The sequence below is a fragment of the Salvelinus fontinalis genome, chromosome 8 (genome assembly GCF_029448725.1).
Source record: "Salvelinus fontinalis isolate EN_2023a chromosome 8, ASM2944872v1, whole genome shotgun sequence".
NCBI classification, from domain to species: Eukaryota; Metazoa; Chordata; class Actinopteri; order Salmoniformes; family Salmonidae; genus Salvelinus; species Salvelinus fontinalis.
Window position 1 is genome coordinate 22,275,974 of NC_074672.1, and position 16,322 is coordinate 22,292,295.

General features: G+C 41.8%; 1 protein-coding gene across 2 annotated transcripts in view; it reads left to right on the forward strand.

Moving 5' to 3' along the window:
* Nucleotides 1-16,322, forward strand: part of nphp4 (nephronophthisis 4) — a 208,250-nt gene that overhangs the window by 527 nt on the left and 191,401 nt on the right. For both annotated transcript variants that reach the window (XM_055931730.1, XM_055931731.1), the window contains exon 2: nt 133-291. In XM_055931730.1, coding sequence (XP_055787705.1) covers nt 133-291 — 159 coding nt within the window. The remainder of the gene's footprint in view (nt 1-132; nt 292-16,322) is intronic.

The window sequence follows — 16,322 nt, forward strand, 5'->3', positions numbered from 1 at the left end:
TGCCATTCTCAAGTTTGGTTCTAGCCCAGCCTGGTAGGTAGACAAACGTTAGTAGAGTTGCCAATGTTTAGCTAGTGACCCATTTCTAATTGACTTCCAGTTACAAACATTTCTACTCCCCTCATCACTTAGGAGAAGGAAGGGGAGTCAGAAGGGAGTCGAAAGAGGGGACCAGTCAAGTACCAGCTGAGTGTTTCCCTGTTTGATACCAGCCACCAGCACTTCTTCGGGAGAACGTGGAAGAGCTCGCCCCAACAGATGAGTGGTGTCCACAGGGCAATGTTTAATGAGGTACACAACTGTTCTATGGAAACACACAGTTAACATTGTCAACCACATTATCCTGAGTGGTTTTAGTATGATAAAGGAGCGGTTTACGCTGATACACCCTGTTGACACTTTGTGCCTACTCCGTTGATACCTAAAGTGACTGGCCCTGTTTGAAAGCATCACATCTGTGATGTATTGTGAACAAAGTGTGACTTGCTGATCTACAATACAAATAAGTAATTATGTAAGCATGCAAGGTGGTTTGTAGATCAGTCAGTCGGGAGTCGCTTGTAATGTCAAACAAGCCCACAGTCTTTCATTGGCTTCAGCTTTACGTGTTGTGTTGCCTTGACAGGCTTAAGAGGCCAGACCCAGTGCCCTATTCAATAAACTCGAGGAAACCGTTTTAAGTTGATTGAATGTTCTCGCTGGAATATTTCTTTACTTCCATAACCATAGGTACCAATCAAATCAAGAAAGCCAATCATTTGCGTTGGATTTGATTGATACCTTGTACTTATGCACCATAGACCGATGATAAGAAACAAACGATTGATTCTCTGTGAATTACCAACAAAGCTGACTGCAGAACCGAAGGCAGTTGGGTAACATGTCAAAAAGTTAACTTTTTTTCTAATCTCTGGTACGAGAGCCTTAGTTTTCGAGCAGTTTGTACTAGTCCGTTCAAATTTGCAGGCACCAAAAGGGCATGGGCTAGGCCAATGGTTGTTTTTGGACTGGGCTAGAATGTCCAAGGAAAATGGAAGTGTCAAAAAAGGCTTCCATTGGTCAGTATTTACACCAGTTATCAGGAGTTTGTTCAAGGGAGAGTTGGTCCACAATTGCTAATAACTGAAACTGAACTAAGCTGAATTGCTAACAACAAACATTCCCACAACTTTAGAGAACGTTCCTTTAGGAGTCTCATGTCATTACCTAATGTTTTCATAGGAAATGGAGAGGCTACCCTCGCGTATCTGAAAATACATGATGAATTGATGTTTACTGATCATGAAAAGCATGCAGTATGTTCTCTGAATATTCAACTCTGATAGAGCTAAATGTGGAATAATCGGAAATGTGTAGCTCAGACTAGGCTCTTCAAGAGGTGATGATATTAAAACCAAATAGTTAAAATGTATTTAACAATCCCTTGAAAACGACATGTTTTAGCAGAGCTGAGGGTCTCCTTGACCCCCAGCAGCCAAATCGAACGCTCTGCACCGTGTTGTGATGTTTTATTGAAAAGGATTGTTTCCAAGAGACCATTCCCTTAATGTCAAACATAACTTACCCAGAACGTGTTTACCATGCTCTCAGAATATTCAATATCAATGTTCTAGACACGTTTCCTTGGAACGTTGCAAGAATATGCCAGTGTCCATTTTTCTGAGGGTTAGGAAAATATAGGTAATTATCAATAAAACATCACAATACGGTGCAGAGCGGTCGACTATAAATCAACATGCACAATGTAATAGGCATGCCAATTTCAGTCCATTTGGCTGCCGACTAACCAACACCCATTAACAGGTTAACAAACTGTTACATTTTGTTCCAAACAGTAAAATGACCAACATAAAATATTATGCATGGGAACAAGGAAAGGAGTTTAATTAAGAGCTTTAAAAAACATGCGACCCTACCAAAAAAATAAAAATATTAGTCGACCAAAAGTCGTCTGTTCTTTTGACCAATCAATTGGTTGAAATTTGTAAATGTGTATTTCCATATATAGACACACCCTATGTGTTTAAATAAAATCAACTACAGTGGCAAGAAAAAGTATGTGAACCCTTTATTGGTCATAAAATGTTATCTGATCTTCATCTAGGTCACAATAGACAAACATTCTGCTTAAACTAACAACACAAACAATTATACGTTTACATGTCTACACTCTTTTGGCAGCAATAACCTCAACCAAACGTTTTCTGTAGTTGCGGATCAGACCTGCACAACGGTCAAGAGGAATTTTGGACTATACCTCTTTACAAAACTGTTTCAGTTCAGCAATATTCTTGGGATGTCTGGTGTGAACTGCTGTCTTGAGGTCATGCTACAGCATCTCAATCGGGTTGAGGTCAGAACTCTGACTGGTGTATTTTCTTCTGTTGAAGCCATTCGGCTGTTGATTTACCTCTGTGTTTTGGGTCGTTGTCCTGTTGCATCGCCCAACTTCTGTTGAGCTTCAATTGCAAAATGTCTTGATAAACTTGTGAATTCATTTTTCCGTTGATGATAGCAAGCTGTCCAGGCCCTGAGGCATCAAAGCAGCTCCAAACCATGAGGCTCCCTCCACCATACTTTACAGTAGGGAGGAGGTTTTGATGTTGGTGTGCTGTGCCTTTTTTTCTCCACACATTGTGTGTTCCTTCCAAACAACGCAACTGTAGTTTCATCTGTCCACAGAATATTTTGCCAGTAGCGCTGTGGAACATCCAGGTGCACTTTTGCAAACTTCAGACGTGCAGCAATGTTTTTTTCATTGGACAGCAGTGGCTTCTTCCATGGTGTCCTTCCATGAACACCATTCTTATTTAGTGTTTTACATATTGTAGACTCGTCAGAGATGTTAGCATGTTCCAGAGATTTCTGTAAGCCTTTTGCTGACACTCTAGGATTCTTCTTACGCTTCGAACACACCGACTGCGTCATTGCATCACTGCTGCATAACATTTTGCCCAGCTAGGCAACTATACTGATGCAGGTACCTTTTGCAAATGGTCGCATGCGGTTGGACACATGGAAGAGAGAATCATTTTCGCAGTATCCTCAAAACCGTGTCTTTTTGACACAACTGCTGACAGCTACAGGGACATAAACACCAAAAAATGCTGCTTGGAGACAAGTGTCCACGATAGTAGGATTGCCAGGTCAGTTTAGTAGTGAGCTTGTGCTAGATGTGGCTAGTTAGCGTTAGCTAGCTAACCTAGCTTGCTAACCTAGCCAATGAGGTGTGTGTGAAAGAAATAGTCAAATAAATGATGCTAGTTACTACCCCTGATAACTTTACCAAATGTTCATGTTTGAAAGAATGTGAATGCTAGATAAATAGTAATGGAAATGGTAGATACTACTGTACCCCTGATAATTTGGTCAAATAACCGTGTGTGTCTGTGTACAGTAGGTGATATTTCCATGATAGCTATCTAATAACTATAGTTATGCTAGGTAATGGTTTGGCTTATCATGTTCATGTCTATGCATGTCTATGTTTTTATGTAATCCCAAATTTTTACTGAAAGTGCAAAAAAAATCTACATTCATATTTTGCTACTTTCTGTCAAGTCCACTCATACAATTTGATGCATACGTTCGATTTATCGAACGTATGCACCACACAGAACGCACTGCAACTGCCTCTGCAACGCAATGCTGCAAGGCAAATGCAGCGTTCCATTGGAAATGAATGTACTTCTGGTGTATCGAAACGCAAACACGCAGTCGGTGTGTTCGAAGCGTTAACCTCATTGAGCGTTCTGCGCTGTGCTCTTGCAGTCATCTTTGCAGGACAGCCACTCCTAGGGTGTAGCAACAGTGCTGAACTTTCTCTATTTATAGACAATTTGTCTTACCGGACTGATGAACATCAAGGCTTTTAGTGATACTTTTGTAACCCTTTCCAGCTTTATGCAATTCAACAATTCTTAATCTTAGGTCTTCTGTGATCTCTTTTGTTCAAGGCATGGTTCACGTCAGACAATGCTTCTTGTGAATAGCGAACTCAAATGTTGTGGGTTTTTTTTATAGGGCAAGGCAGCTCAAACCAACATCTCCAATCTCGTCTCATTGATTGGACTCTAGGTTAGCTGACTCCAATTAGCTTTTGGAGAAGTCAATAGCCTAGGGGTTCACATACATACTTTCCCCAACCTACAATGTGAATGTTTAAATTATGTATTCAATATAGACAAGAAAAATACACATTATTGTGTTATTAGTTTAAGCATACTGTGTGTCTATTATTGTGGATTAGATGAAGATCAGATCAAATTTGATGACCAATTTATGCAGAAATCCAGTTAATTCCAAAGGGTTCACATACTTTTTCTTGCCACTGTATATGCATTGAGCTTGTCTGATGCTTTAAGTTCTCTTTTTGATTAAATAAAACAGGAATGACTCGAGGGAGCTAGAGAGCAAGATAACCAGAAGAAAAAACCTTAACCTGACCCGACCATTCTACTCCCACTCCTGCTGGCTTTCACAGGTTCTGCCATTACTCTCCTGAAGTAGCCGGTAATAGGCTACATGAGGAGTCGACAACCTTTCTCATGTGGAATGCCAATTTATCTTACTGTTTCTACCGATCTGTGTGCCAGTTAAGGTTTTCATATGCACATGTTGGTGGAACAGTTTAATTTAATGATAAAGTCTTCATACACTATATTTACAAAAGTATGTGCACACCCCTTCAAATTAGTAGATTCAGCTATTTCAGCCACACCCGTTGCTGACAGGTGTATAAAATCGAGCATACAGCTATGCCATAGACAAACATTGGCAGTAGAATGGCCCGTACTGAAGAGCTCAGTGACTTTCAACGTGGCACTGTCATAGGATGCCACCTTTCCAAATTTCTTCCCTGCTAGAGCTGCCCCGGTCAACTGTAAGTGCTGATATTGTGAAGTGGAAAGGAGCAACAACTGCTTAGCCGCGGAGTGGTAGGCCACACAAGCTCACAGAACAGGACCGCCGAGTGCTGAAGTGCGTATCAAGTGAAAATCATTTGTCTACGGTTGCAACACTCACTACCAAGTTCCAAACAGCTTCTGGAAGCAACAATAACTGTTTGTTGGGAGCTTCATGAAATGGATTTCCATGTCCGAACGGCCGCACACAAGCCTAAGATTACCATCCACAATGCCAAGCGTCGGCTGGAGTGGTGTAAAGCTCTCCGCCATTGGACTCTGGAGCAGTGGAAACATGTTCTCTGGAGTGATGAATTACGCTTTACCATCTGGCAGTCCAACGGACGAATCTGGGTTTGGCGAATGCCAGGAGAACGCTACCTGCCCCAATGCATGCATAGTGCCAACTGTAAAGCTTGGTGGAGGAGGAATAATTGTCTGGGGCTGTTTTTCATAGTTCGGGCTAGGCTCTTCAGTTCCAGTGAAGGGTAATCTTTTTTTATTTCACGAGGTAGGCTAGTTGAGAACAAGTTCTCATTTGCAACTGCGACATGGCCAAGATAAAGCAAAGCACTGCAACACATACAACAACACAGCATTACACATGGAATAAACAAACATGAAATCTATATACAGAATGTGCAAATGAGGTAGGATAAGAGAAGTAAGGCAATAAATAGGCCATAGTGGCAAAGTAATTACAATATAGCAATTAAACACTGGAATGGTAGGATGTGCAGAAGATGAATGTGCAAGTTGAGATACTGGGGTGCAAAGGAGCAAGATAAATAAATACAGTATGGGGATGTTGAAGAGTGGATGGGCTATTTACAGATGAGCTATGTACAGGTGCAGTGATCTGTGAGCTGCTCTGACAGCTGGTGCTTAAAGCTAGTGAGGGAGGTAAGAGTCTCCAGCTTCAGAGATTTTTGCAGTTCGTTCCAGTCATTGGCAGCAGAGAACTGGAAGGGGAGGCGGCTGAAGGAAGAATTGGCTTTGGGGGTGACCAGTGAGATATACCTGCTGGAGCGCGTGCTACGGGTGGGTGCTGCTATGGTGACCAGTGAGCTGAGATAAGGTGAGGCTTTACCTAGCAGAGACTTGTAGATGACCTGGAGCCAGTGGGTTTGGCGACGAGTATGAAGCGAGGGCCAGCCAACGAGAGTGTACAGGTCGCAGTGGTGGGTAGTATATGGGGCTTTGGTGACAAAACGGATGGCACTGTGATAGACTGCATCCAATTTATTGAGTAGGGTTTTGGAGGCTATTTTGTAAATGACATCACCGCGATGTCGTCACCGCGAGTAACGTCGTTGTGTAGTAGACGGGATACTCGGTCTGTTCTTTCCTAATTTACGTTTGCAGCTGTTGTTGCTAACTCCACGTCTAGGAGGTATCACTTCTGTAGTGAATAAGAGTTCAAAGTTCATACCATTCGCAACCAAAGCTCACGCTGATGTTGGCTTAGTTCTGTAGTTGACATGTTAGTCCTTTTTAACGTAGGGACCGTCGTCCTCACATCCTTGGAACAGGAGGTTACATTTTCGTCAATGGCTTATATAGTGGAGGGAGAAAAGGGGTGTGATTCATAATTTACAACCTATGTCTCTTCATGTGGGCGGGCCACTGAGTCGGGCCTAATTCACTCATGAAAACCCAATTCTCACATTTTAGAAGATAAAATCACATTTCATCCCATCACGAATAATTTCATATTCAAACATTTGAATTGAACAACAATTCCATGTGAATCCGATAACTCTGATGTGTAGACTTTCCACTGTAGAGTTTGTCATTCTATCATTGATGAGAATGTGCCAGATGACAACCGAACTGACATAATATACATTAAGTACCACCGCATATGTTCAATTGGTCGAATTACCAGAATATAGTTCATTTCCCCCCACCTTTCTGATGTTCCCAGAATCTCTATGTTAACAAAGGGGTTTTCAAATTTCACGTCAGTAGGATAGAGAGAGGGAAAAAGGGGGGGGAAGAGGTATTTATGACTGTCATAAACCTACCCCCAGGCCAATGTCATGACAGCGGTTATGATATCGTTAAGGACCTTGAGCGTTGGTGAGGTACACCCATGACCAGCTCTGAAACTATATTGCATAGCGGAGAAGGTACGGTGAGATTCAAATTGGTCGGTAATCTGTTTGTTAACTTGCCTTTCAAAGACCTTAGAAACGCAGGGTTTGGGTATAGAGTGTCTCCCCCTTTTGAAGAGGGGGATGACCGCGGCAGCTTTCCAATCTATGGGAATCTCAGACGATACAAAAGAGAGGTTGAACAGGCTAGTAATAGGGGTTGCAATAATTTCGGCAGATAATTTTAGAAAGAGAGGGTCCAGCTTGTCTAGCCCAGCTGATTTGTATGGGTCCAGATTTTGCAGCTCTTTCAGAACATCAGCCATCTGGATTTGGGTGAAGGAGAAGTGGGGAGGTTTGGGCGAGTTGTTGTGGGGAGCGCAGGGCTGTTGACCGGGGTAGGGGTGGCCAGGTGGAAAGCATTGCCAGCCGTAGAAAAATGCTTATTGAAATTCTCAATTATTGTGCATTTATCAGTAGTGACAGTGTCTTCCCTAGCCTCAGTGCAGTGGGCAGCTGGGAGGAGGTGCCCTTATTCTCCATGGACTTTACAGTGTCCCAGAACTTTTTTGAGTTTGTACTACAGGATGCAAATTTCTGTTTGAAAAAGCTAGCCTTAGCTTCCCTAACTGCCTGTGTATATTGGTTCCTAACTTCCCTGAAAAGTTGCATATCACGGGGGCTATTGGATGCTAATGCAGAATGCCACAGGATGTTTTTGTGCTGGTCAAGGGCAGACAGGTCTGGAGTGAACCAAGGGCTATATCTATTCCTAGTTCAACATTTTTTGAATGGAGCATGCTTTTTTAAGATGGTGAGGAAGGCAATTTTAAAGAATAACCAGGCATCCTCTACTGATGGGATGACCTGGCCGGGGCCAGGTCGATTAGAAAGGCCTGTACGCAGAAGTGTTTTAGGGAGCATTTAACAGTGATGAGGGGTGGTCGTTTGACCGCAGACCCATTACGGATGCAGGCCATGAGGCAGTGATCGCTAAGAAAACAGCAGAGGTGTATTTGGAGGGCGAGTTAGTTAGGATGATATCTATGAAGGTGCCCGTGGTTACGGATTTGGGGTTGTAACTGGTAGGTTCATTGATAATTTGTGTGAGATTGAGGGCATCAAGCTTAGATTGTAGGATGGCCGGGGTGTTAAGCATGTCTCAGTTTAGGTCACCTAGCAGCACGAGCTCAGAAGATGGATGGGAGGCAATCAATTCACATATGGTATCCAGGGCACAGCTGGGGGCAGAGGGTGGTCTATAGCAAGTGGCAACGGTGAGAGACTTGTTTCTGGAAAGATGCATTTTTAGAAGTAGAAGCTTGAATTGTTTTCGTATAGACCTGGATAGTAATATAGAACTCTGCAGGCTATCTCTGCAGTAGATTACAACTCTGCCCTCTTTAGCAGTTCTATCTTGGCGAAAAATGTTAGTTAGGGATGGACATTTCAGGGTTTTTGGTGGTTTTCCTAAGCCAGGATTTAGACACGGCTAGGACATCAGGGTTGGCAGAATGTGCTAAAGCAGTGAATAAAGCAAACTTAGGGAGTAGGCTTCTAATGTTAACATGCATGAAACCAAGGCTTTTACGGTTACAGAAGTCATCAAATGAGAGCACCTGGGGAGTAGGAGTGGAGCTTGGCGCTACAGGGCCTGGATTAACCTCTACATCACCAGAGGAACAGAGGAGAAGTAGGATAAGGGTACGGCTAAAGGCTATAAGAACTGGTCGTCTAGTGCGCTGGGAACAGAGAATAAAAGGAACAGATTTCTGGGCATGATAGCATAGATTCAAGGCATAATGTACAGAAAAAGGTATGGTAGGAAGAGAGTACATTGGAGGTAAACCTAGGCATTGAGTAATGAAGAGAGAGATATAGTCTCTAGATACGTTTAAACCAGTTGATGTCATCGCATATGTGGGAGGTGGAACAGCATGGTTGGTTAAGGCATATTGAGCAGGGCTATAGTCTCTACAGTGAAATAAGACCGTAATCACTAACCAGGACAGTAATGGACAAGGCATATTGATATTAGGGAGAGGCATGCGTAGCCAAGTGATTGTATGGGTCCAGTGAGTGGTTGGGCTGGCTGGGGACATGGAGATTCAGACAGTTAGCAGGCCGGGCCTAGCAGGACGTCGCGATGGGGGAAAAGTCTGTTATTGTAGCCGAGGAGTGGGCTTCAGGAGTAGCCTAGGAGCCCTAGCCAGGAGATGGGTCTAGCATGGGCTAGCCTCTGGCTAGTTGGTGCTTGCTCCGGGACAGAAACGTTAGCCAGGAGTAGTCAACCCGGGTTGCGGTTAGCTAGCTGCCATGATCCAGATGAAAGGGTTCAGAGTTTGCGGTAGGAATCCGGGGATATGGAGAGAAAAATAGGTCCGGTATGCTCTGGTTTGAAACGCGTTGTACGAATTGGCGAGAGCTTTCCAACCTAAAGGTTAGCTGATAGCTATCCACACCACATTGGGTGAGGCGTGTTGCAGGAGAGTATTTTGAAGTTGATTTTTAGGAAAAATATAAAAAAGATTGCGAAGAAAAATATATAAAAAGATATATACATGGGACGAGACAAGACAAAGACGTCTGACTCCTACGCCATCTTGGATTTAAGACTTAACGCTACAGCATACAGTAACATTCTAGATGATTCTGTGCTTCCAACTTTGTTGCAACAGTTTGGGGAAGGACCTTTCCTGTTTCAGCATGAGAATGCCCCCATGCACAGAGCGATGTCCATACAGAAATGGTTTCTCGAGATTGGTGTGGAAGAACTTGACTGGCCTGCACAGAGCCCTGACTTCAACCCCATTGAACACCTTTGGGATGACTAGGAATGCCGACTGCGAGCCTAATCGCCCAACATCAGTGCAATGTTCCAACATCTAGTGGAAAGCGTTCCCAGAAGAGTGGATGCTGTTATAGCAGCAAAGGGCGGACAACTTCATATTTATGCCCATGATTTTGAAATGAGATGTTCAACGAGCAGGTGTCCACATACACTACATGACCAAAAGTATCTCAAAATCATTGTCATGTGGTTAATCAAAAGGATATCCAAATCTAAAAAGTAACTTTCATTGCCAACTATGTGAAAATAGCCTACATAAAACCAACAAATAAAAACATTGCAGCCTGCAGGTAGAAAATATCCTGATTTTAAAAATAAATATCATATGAATTACATTGGCTAGGTTGGCCTGTCTGCAACTAACTTGAAGCATTGTATCAACTATTAACTTGGTCTAACCTGAAGCTTGCATTAGAAAACTTGCAACATTGTACAACATTTTCTGGGCTCTCAAAGCTCGGGACAGACACAGCTGTAGGCTATTTGTGCAAGGGATAAGAAGTAAATCAGGCAGGCCTGTTTTATGACGTTTCCACTGGATCAGAGCATTACATGTTTCCCTTTCACGCTGAGTGGTTATCTAAAGAGAGAGAGCTGGAAAGATTTTTCCAAGACATTAAGGAACTATTGTCATTCTCAATGCGTGTAAAAACAGACTTTGTTTGCTTGCTGTTTGAGGTGAATGAAAAGTTACTTTGTTAAGCCAAAGAGAAATACTATCAGATCCCCAAATGGGCACATTTATTTGCCTATATTTGTGCTTAGGCCAGGTAGCCTATAGGCCTACTTCTATGCATGATCAGGTGCGTGTTCTTGCTCAACATTGACAGGAGCGCTCCAAACAAAAGAGAATGACTAAATTGACAAAACTCGTAAATGGAATGAAATAAACCAAAACTTGTTTCTCACAAGCGTAGCATAGGTGGTGCGCTCTGTAAACAACGTGTCCACTCAGACATGAACCTTTATTTAACTAGGCAAGTTCTTTAAGAACAAATTCTTATTTAAAATGATGGCAGTTAACCCAGTGGGTTAACTGCCTTGTTCAACAGATTTTAACCTTGTCAGCTCGGGGATTTGAACTAGCAACCTTTCGGTTACTGGCCCAATGCTCTAACCACTAGGCTAGCTGCCGCCCCATAACCAAACAAATATTGTAGATGGGAAATTAGAGGGATTAATGGTAAATGAACTACTGGTGATATATGTAATGGGGAATTGATAGACGCAAACAATTCATGAACTGAAGTAATGAAACAATGACTGTGCACAAATTGGCGGGAGAGAGCACATTCTGGAGAAAGACATCTTAGCCACACCCCCTTTCATCTTGGACTGTTCCATCCCCCTGGTCTCTACAATGGATTAGTTCACTGAGATGGGCGCGAATCAGACGGGTGTCTCGTGCCATCAAAAATAATAAATTTGCTACTGGTCGACAAAAAGAAAATCTGTCGATCAACACCCTATTGACCAAACAATCGACCAGTCGACTAAGTGGGGTCAGCATTAGACAATAGCAAGTCTATCGGCTCTTATTATTGAACATACTGAACTACTGTAAGTAGACAATGTAATACATGCACTACATGACCAAAAGTATGTGAACACCTGCTCGTCAAACATCTCATTCCAAAATCATGGGTATTAATATAGAGTTGGTCCCCCCTTTGCTGCTATAGCTACCTTGAACTTCACTGGCCTGCACAGAGGAACTTGACTGGCCTGCATTGAGGTCAGAGCTCTGTGCAGGCCAGTCAAGTTCTTCCACACCAATCTCGACAAACCATTTCTGTATGGACCTCGTTTTGTGCACGAGGGCATTGTCATGCTAAAACAGAAAAGGGCCTTCCCCAAACTGTTGCCACGAAGTTGGAAGCACAGAATTGTCTAGAATGTCATTGTATGTTGTAGCGTTAAGATTTCCCTTCACCGGAACTAAGGGGCCTAGCCTGAACCTTGAAAAACATCCCCAGACCATTATTCATCCTCCACCTAACTGTACAGTTGACACTATGCATTGGGGCACGTAGCGTTCTCCTGGCATTCGCCAAACCCAGATTCGTCCTGTCGGACTGCCAGATGGTGAAGCGCGATTCATCACTCCAGAGAACGTTTCCACTTCTCCAGAGTCCATTGGCGGCGAGCTTTACACCACTCCAGCTGACACTTGGCATTGCGCATGGTGATCTTAGGCTTGTGTGCGGCTGTTCGGCCATGGAAACCCATTTCATTAAGCTTCCGACGAACAGTTCTTGTGCTGACGTTGCTTCCAGAGGCAGTTTGGAACTCAGTAGTGGGTGTTGCAACCGAGGACAGCACTCGGCGGTCCTGTTCTGTGAGCTTGTGTGGCCTACCACTTCGCTGAGCAGTTGTTGCTCCTAGACGTTTCCACTTCACAATAACAGCACCTCCAGTTGACCGGGGCAGCTTTAGCAGAGCAGAAATTTGACGAAGTGACTTGTTGGAAAGGTGACAGTGCCACGTTGAAAGTCACTGAGCTCTTCAGTAAGGCCATTCTACTTCCAATATTTGTCTATGGAGATTGCATGGCTGTGTGCTTGATTTTATACACCTGTCAGCAACGGGTGTGGCTGAAATAGACGAATCCACTAATTTGAAGGGGTGTTCACATACTTTTGTAATATATAGTGTAATTTTTTTACATTTACCAAAATGCAATTTGCGGGAAAACACTGTTCTAAAAGACCCATATAATGCGAGCTGTGTCATAAAACAGAGATCAACATCTAAATATTCAACATCTACCATGGGTTGTTGATATGACTCGGATAATGCGTTTGGCTTCTGGACAACAACAGAAAGTTGATTATAAAAACCAATTGAACAGGAGAGAAACTTTTTTTTGGTTGCTAGCTTAGCTGTTGTTAGCTGCTGCATGTATGCTGCACCTCTCTGTCTCTCCCTCTGCGCTGCTGCTCCCTGTGCCACAGCCTGCATCTGAGTTGCCTAGCAACGAGTCTTCTCTGGTTTGCTCATGGCTCACTCTGACTAGAGACAGAGCCGTTATCTGGTAGACTCTGACAGTGTACCGGTTTTATTAACCTATAGACCGATAGGCATGAAACAGTTGCATACATTAGTTTTATTGACAAATGTCAATTAATAAATAAGGTCCGCCAAAGCAAAAGTCTGTAAAAAGGAATGTATATGAATGCTGTAAGTACAGAAATGGTTTGCTCAGTGGGAAATGAATATCCAACTAGTCAGTGACAACTGTGTGGAGTTTGTAGTTTGTGACAACAACTATGTGAGCTTATAGGCACTATGTCCTGGGATTTCCTGTGATATTCTATCTAGAAGAACTCCTTACCTTCTAATGACTCGTGTAGCTTGTGAGCATCATAGAGCAAAGAGTCTCAGCTTCTCATAGATAGCTTGTAATCGTTTGTAGCTCAAACCTTCATAGGTTTTTGTAAGAAGGGATCCGCCCATGCCTCACAAACTCTCAGTCCCTGTTAATCACACTGTTTAAAGGGTTTAGAAATCCTTAAATCACGCCGATGGGACTCATTGGGTTAATGTCTTATTCTGAGAACATGGCAATCATGTTCTGTGTATGTTTAGTGTGACATTGATGGAATATTCTCCTAACTCTCATTACTGGAGACATGAATGTTCTTGCAACGTCCCATGAAACGTGTCTAGAGCATTATCCTCAATTACCTCGACTAACCGCTGCCACTGCACATTGACTCTGTACAGGTACCCCTTGTATATAGCCATACTATTGTTACTTTACTGCTGCTGTTGAAATATTTGTTACTTTTATTTTCAATTTTATTACTTAACTATTTTTTTTTTTACTTAACTTTTTCTTAATGCATTGTTGGTTAAGGGCTTGTAAGTAAGCATTTCACTTTAAGATCTACGCCTGTTGTATTCAAGGAATGTGACAAATAACATTTTGATACAGATGTTATATTCTGAGAACATGGCAACCATGTTCTGTGTTTTTTTTTGTTGGTGTGACGTTGATGGAATATTCTCCTAACTCTCATTACTGGAGACATGAATGTTTTTGCAATGTACCATGAAACGTGTCTAGAACATTAATATTGGGTATTCTGAGAACATGGTAACCACATTCTGGGTATGTTTTAGTTTGACACGAAGGAAAGGTTTCCCTAACACTAATGCCAAAACATTCTAAATAGGTTCTCACTGTTTTTTGTTGTAACATATTGTAGAATGTTCCCCTAATTAATGTAAAACTGGACATTCAAACATCAAGTAAACATTACGCATGACATTACAAAACGTTCTCTCCCTAGAATTGGTAGCTGGGTAACTGGGCTAGCTGTTGGCCAATGTTGTTTTGACTCAATATGTCATATGTATTTCACATTAGAACCCTCAGACGACAAGCTATTAAGAATGTGACAATGTTTTAGCACTCAATGTTTTTAATCTATTTGCTCTGCTGAAGGGCTATTTTATGACTGGGCCTGTGTTCCCGCTGCAAAAACCAATCTAGAAGTTTTGCTGGTGCCATCAACTTTTATGAGTAGCCTAACCTTTGTTAGGATTTAATAGCTGGCCTTATATGATGTTAACCCTGAAGGCATGTTCACAGACTGAGTTTGTTAAGCTGCTTGATAATAAAACTAAACAGTCGCTTGATAATAACACAATAATAACAGTGATGTAAATAGATTTCTTCACCAAGGTTGGGGTCAATTTAGGATGATGTGCTCATTCAATTGATGAAATGAATGGCCATTTTCAGTTAATAAATTAAGCAAATTTTCAATTGATCTTTAATTGAATAAAATTGAATTAACCCCATGCCTATTGTTCAAACACCATTTAAGCAGCAAAAATACTGCATTCAACAGTCAGACACATACTTCTATAATTCCACCTTTCTTTTACATGCCTTGGTTTATGAATGTCTTGTTCATATTGTTCAAACATTTCAAGTCATGATGATAAGGAACAAAACACGTGCCACTTTAATGCAAAAAAAATGTAGAATGCACTTTGAATGTTCTTTTGATGAAATTTGGAATGACTTGAAACAGGAAATCATTACTATGGATGTTGAGACATTTGACGATAGATGCTCTGAAATAATTGACCATGTTTCAGAACTCCTGGTATATTAACCAAAGATATTGTAGGCTACACTCGTGCAAAAGGCATAGTTTAGGTCCACATGAATGGTCAGAAACAATTAACAAATCGCATTTCAGATCCCATCAGCCCCAGACAGTCGTAACACATATCACATCTTATCAGGATTATAAAGTGGCCAAGGTCTGGTTGTTTCAGGCTGCAAGAGGCACTTTCATTTGTATTTGATTTGGGCTGCTGCACTGCATCCATGTTGGTGTTTATGAGTGGCAAATTGCTGTTTGATATCCAAATAAAGTCTCGGCATTCTAGCTGAGCAGCGGGGGAGCTCAGTGAAATTGCATAGGTCCTGTCAGCCATGATGGATTGGTTTTAATATCAGACAGGGAGAATGACTCAAACAATCAGAGGGATTAAAGGCAGAAGGAAAAAGCTCCTATTAAATCTCTCCTCTCTGTCTCACTCGCTCTTTCTCCAGACATAAGTGAGGCATTATCATCATGTCAATGAGGATGTTCATGTTTTTAAGGTGCTTATGGACACAGAATTGCCTCCTCAGGTGGAACTTTTAATCACAGAATAACTACTTTTATTTCAGTGTTTAACTTTCCATGTTTAGATTTGAGATGTAGGCTATTGTTGCTTAATTGCCTATTCATGAGCAGAGAAAACAGAAATAATGTTTTGTTGAATGCTGTCATTAAAAGATTGTAGCGATCGTAAGGTTTGCAATTGCATTTGCAACCATAGAATACAATGATGCATACAGTGAGCTCCAAAGGTATTGAGACAGGGACACTTTTTTTTCTCTCCAATGACTATGAGGTTAAAGTTCAGATTGTCAGCTTTCATTTGATGATATTTTTATCCATTTCAGGTGAACCGTTTCGAAATTACAACACTTTTTGTCATAGTCCCTCCATTTTAGGGGACCAAAAGAATTGGGACAAATTCATTTATATGTATTAAAGTAGTCAAAAGTTGTAATATTTGGCCACATATTCCTAGCACGCAATGATTACATCAAGTGACTCTCTATAAACTTGTTGGATGCATTTGCTGTTTGTTTTGGTTGCGTTTCAGATATTTTTTGTGCCCAATAGAAATGAATGGTAAATAATGTATTGTGTCATTTTGGAGTCACTTTTATTGTAAATAAGAATAGAATGTTTCTGAACACTTCTACATGAATGTGGATGCTACCATGATTACAGATAATCCTGAATGAATCGGGAATAATATCATACCCCCCAAGACAGGCTAATCTCACCATTTTGGGGCGGCAGGGTAGCCTAGTGGTTAGAGCGTTGGACTAGTAACTGAAAGGTTGCAAGTTCAAATCCCCGAGCTGACAAGGTACAAATATGTCGTTCT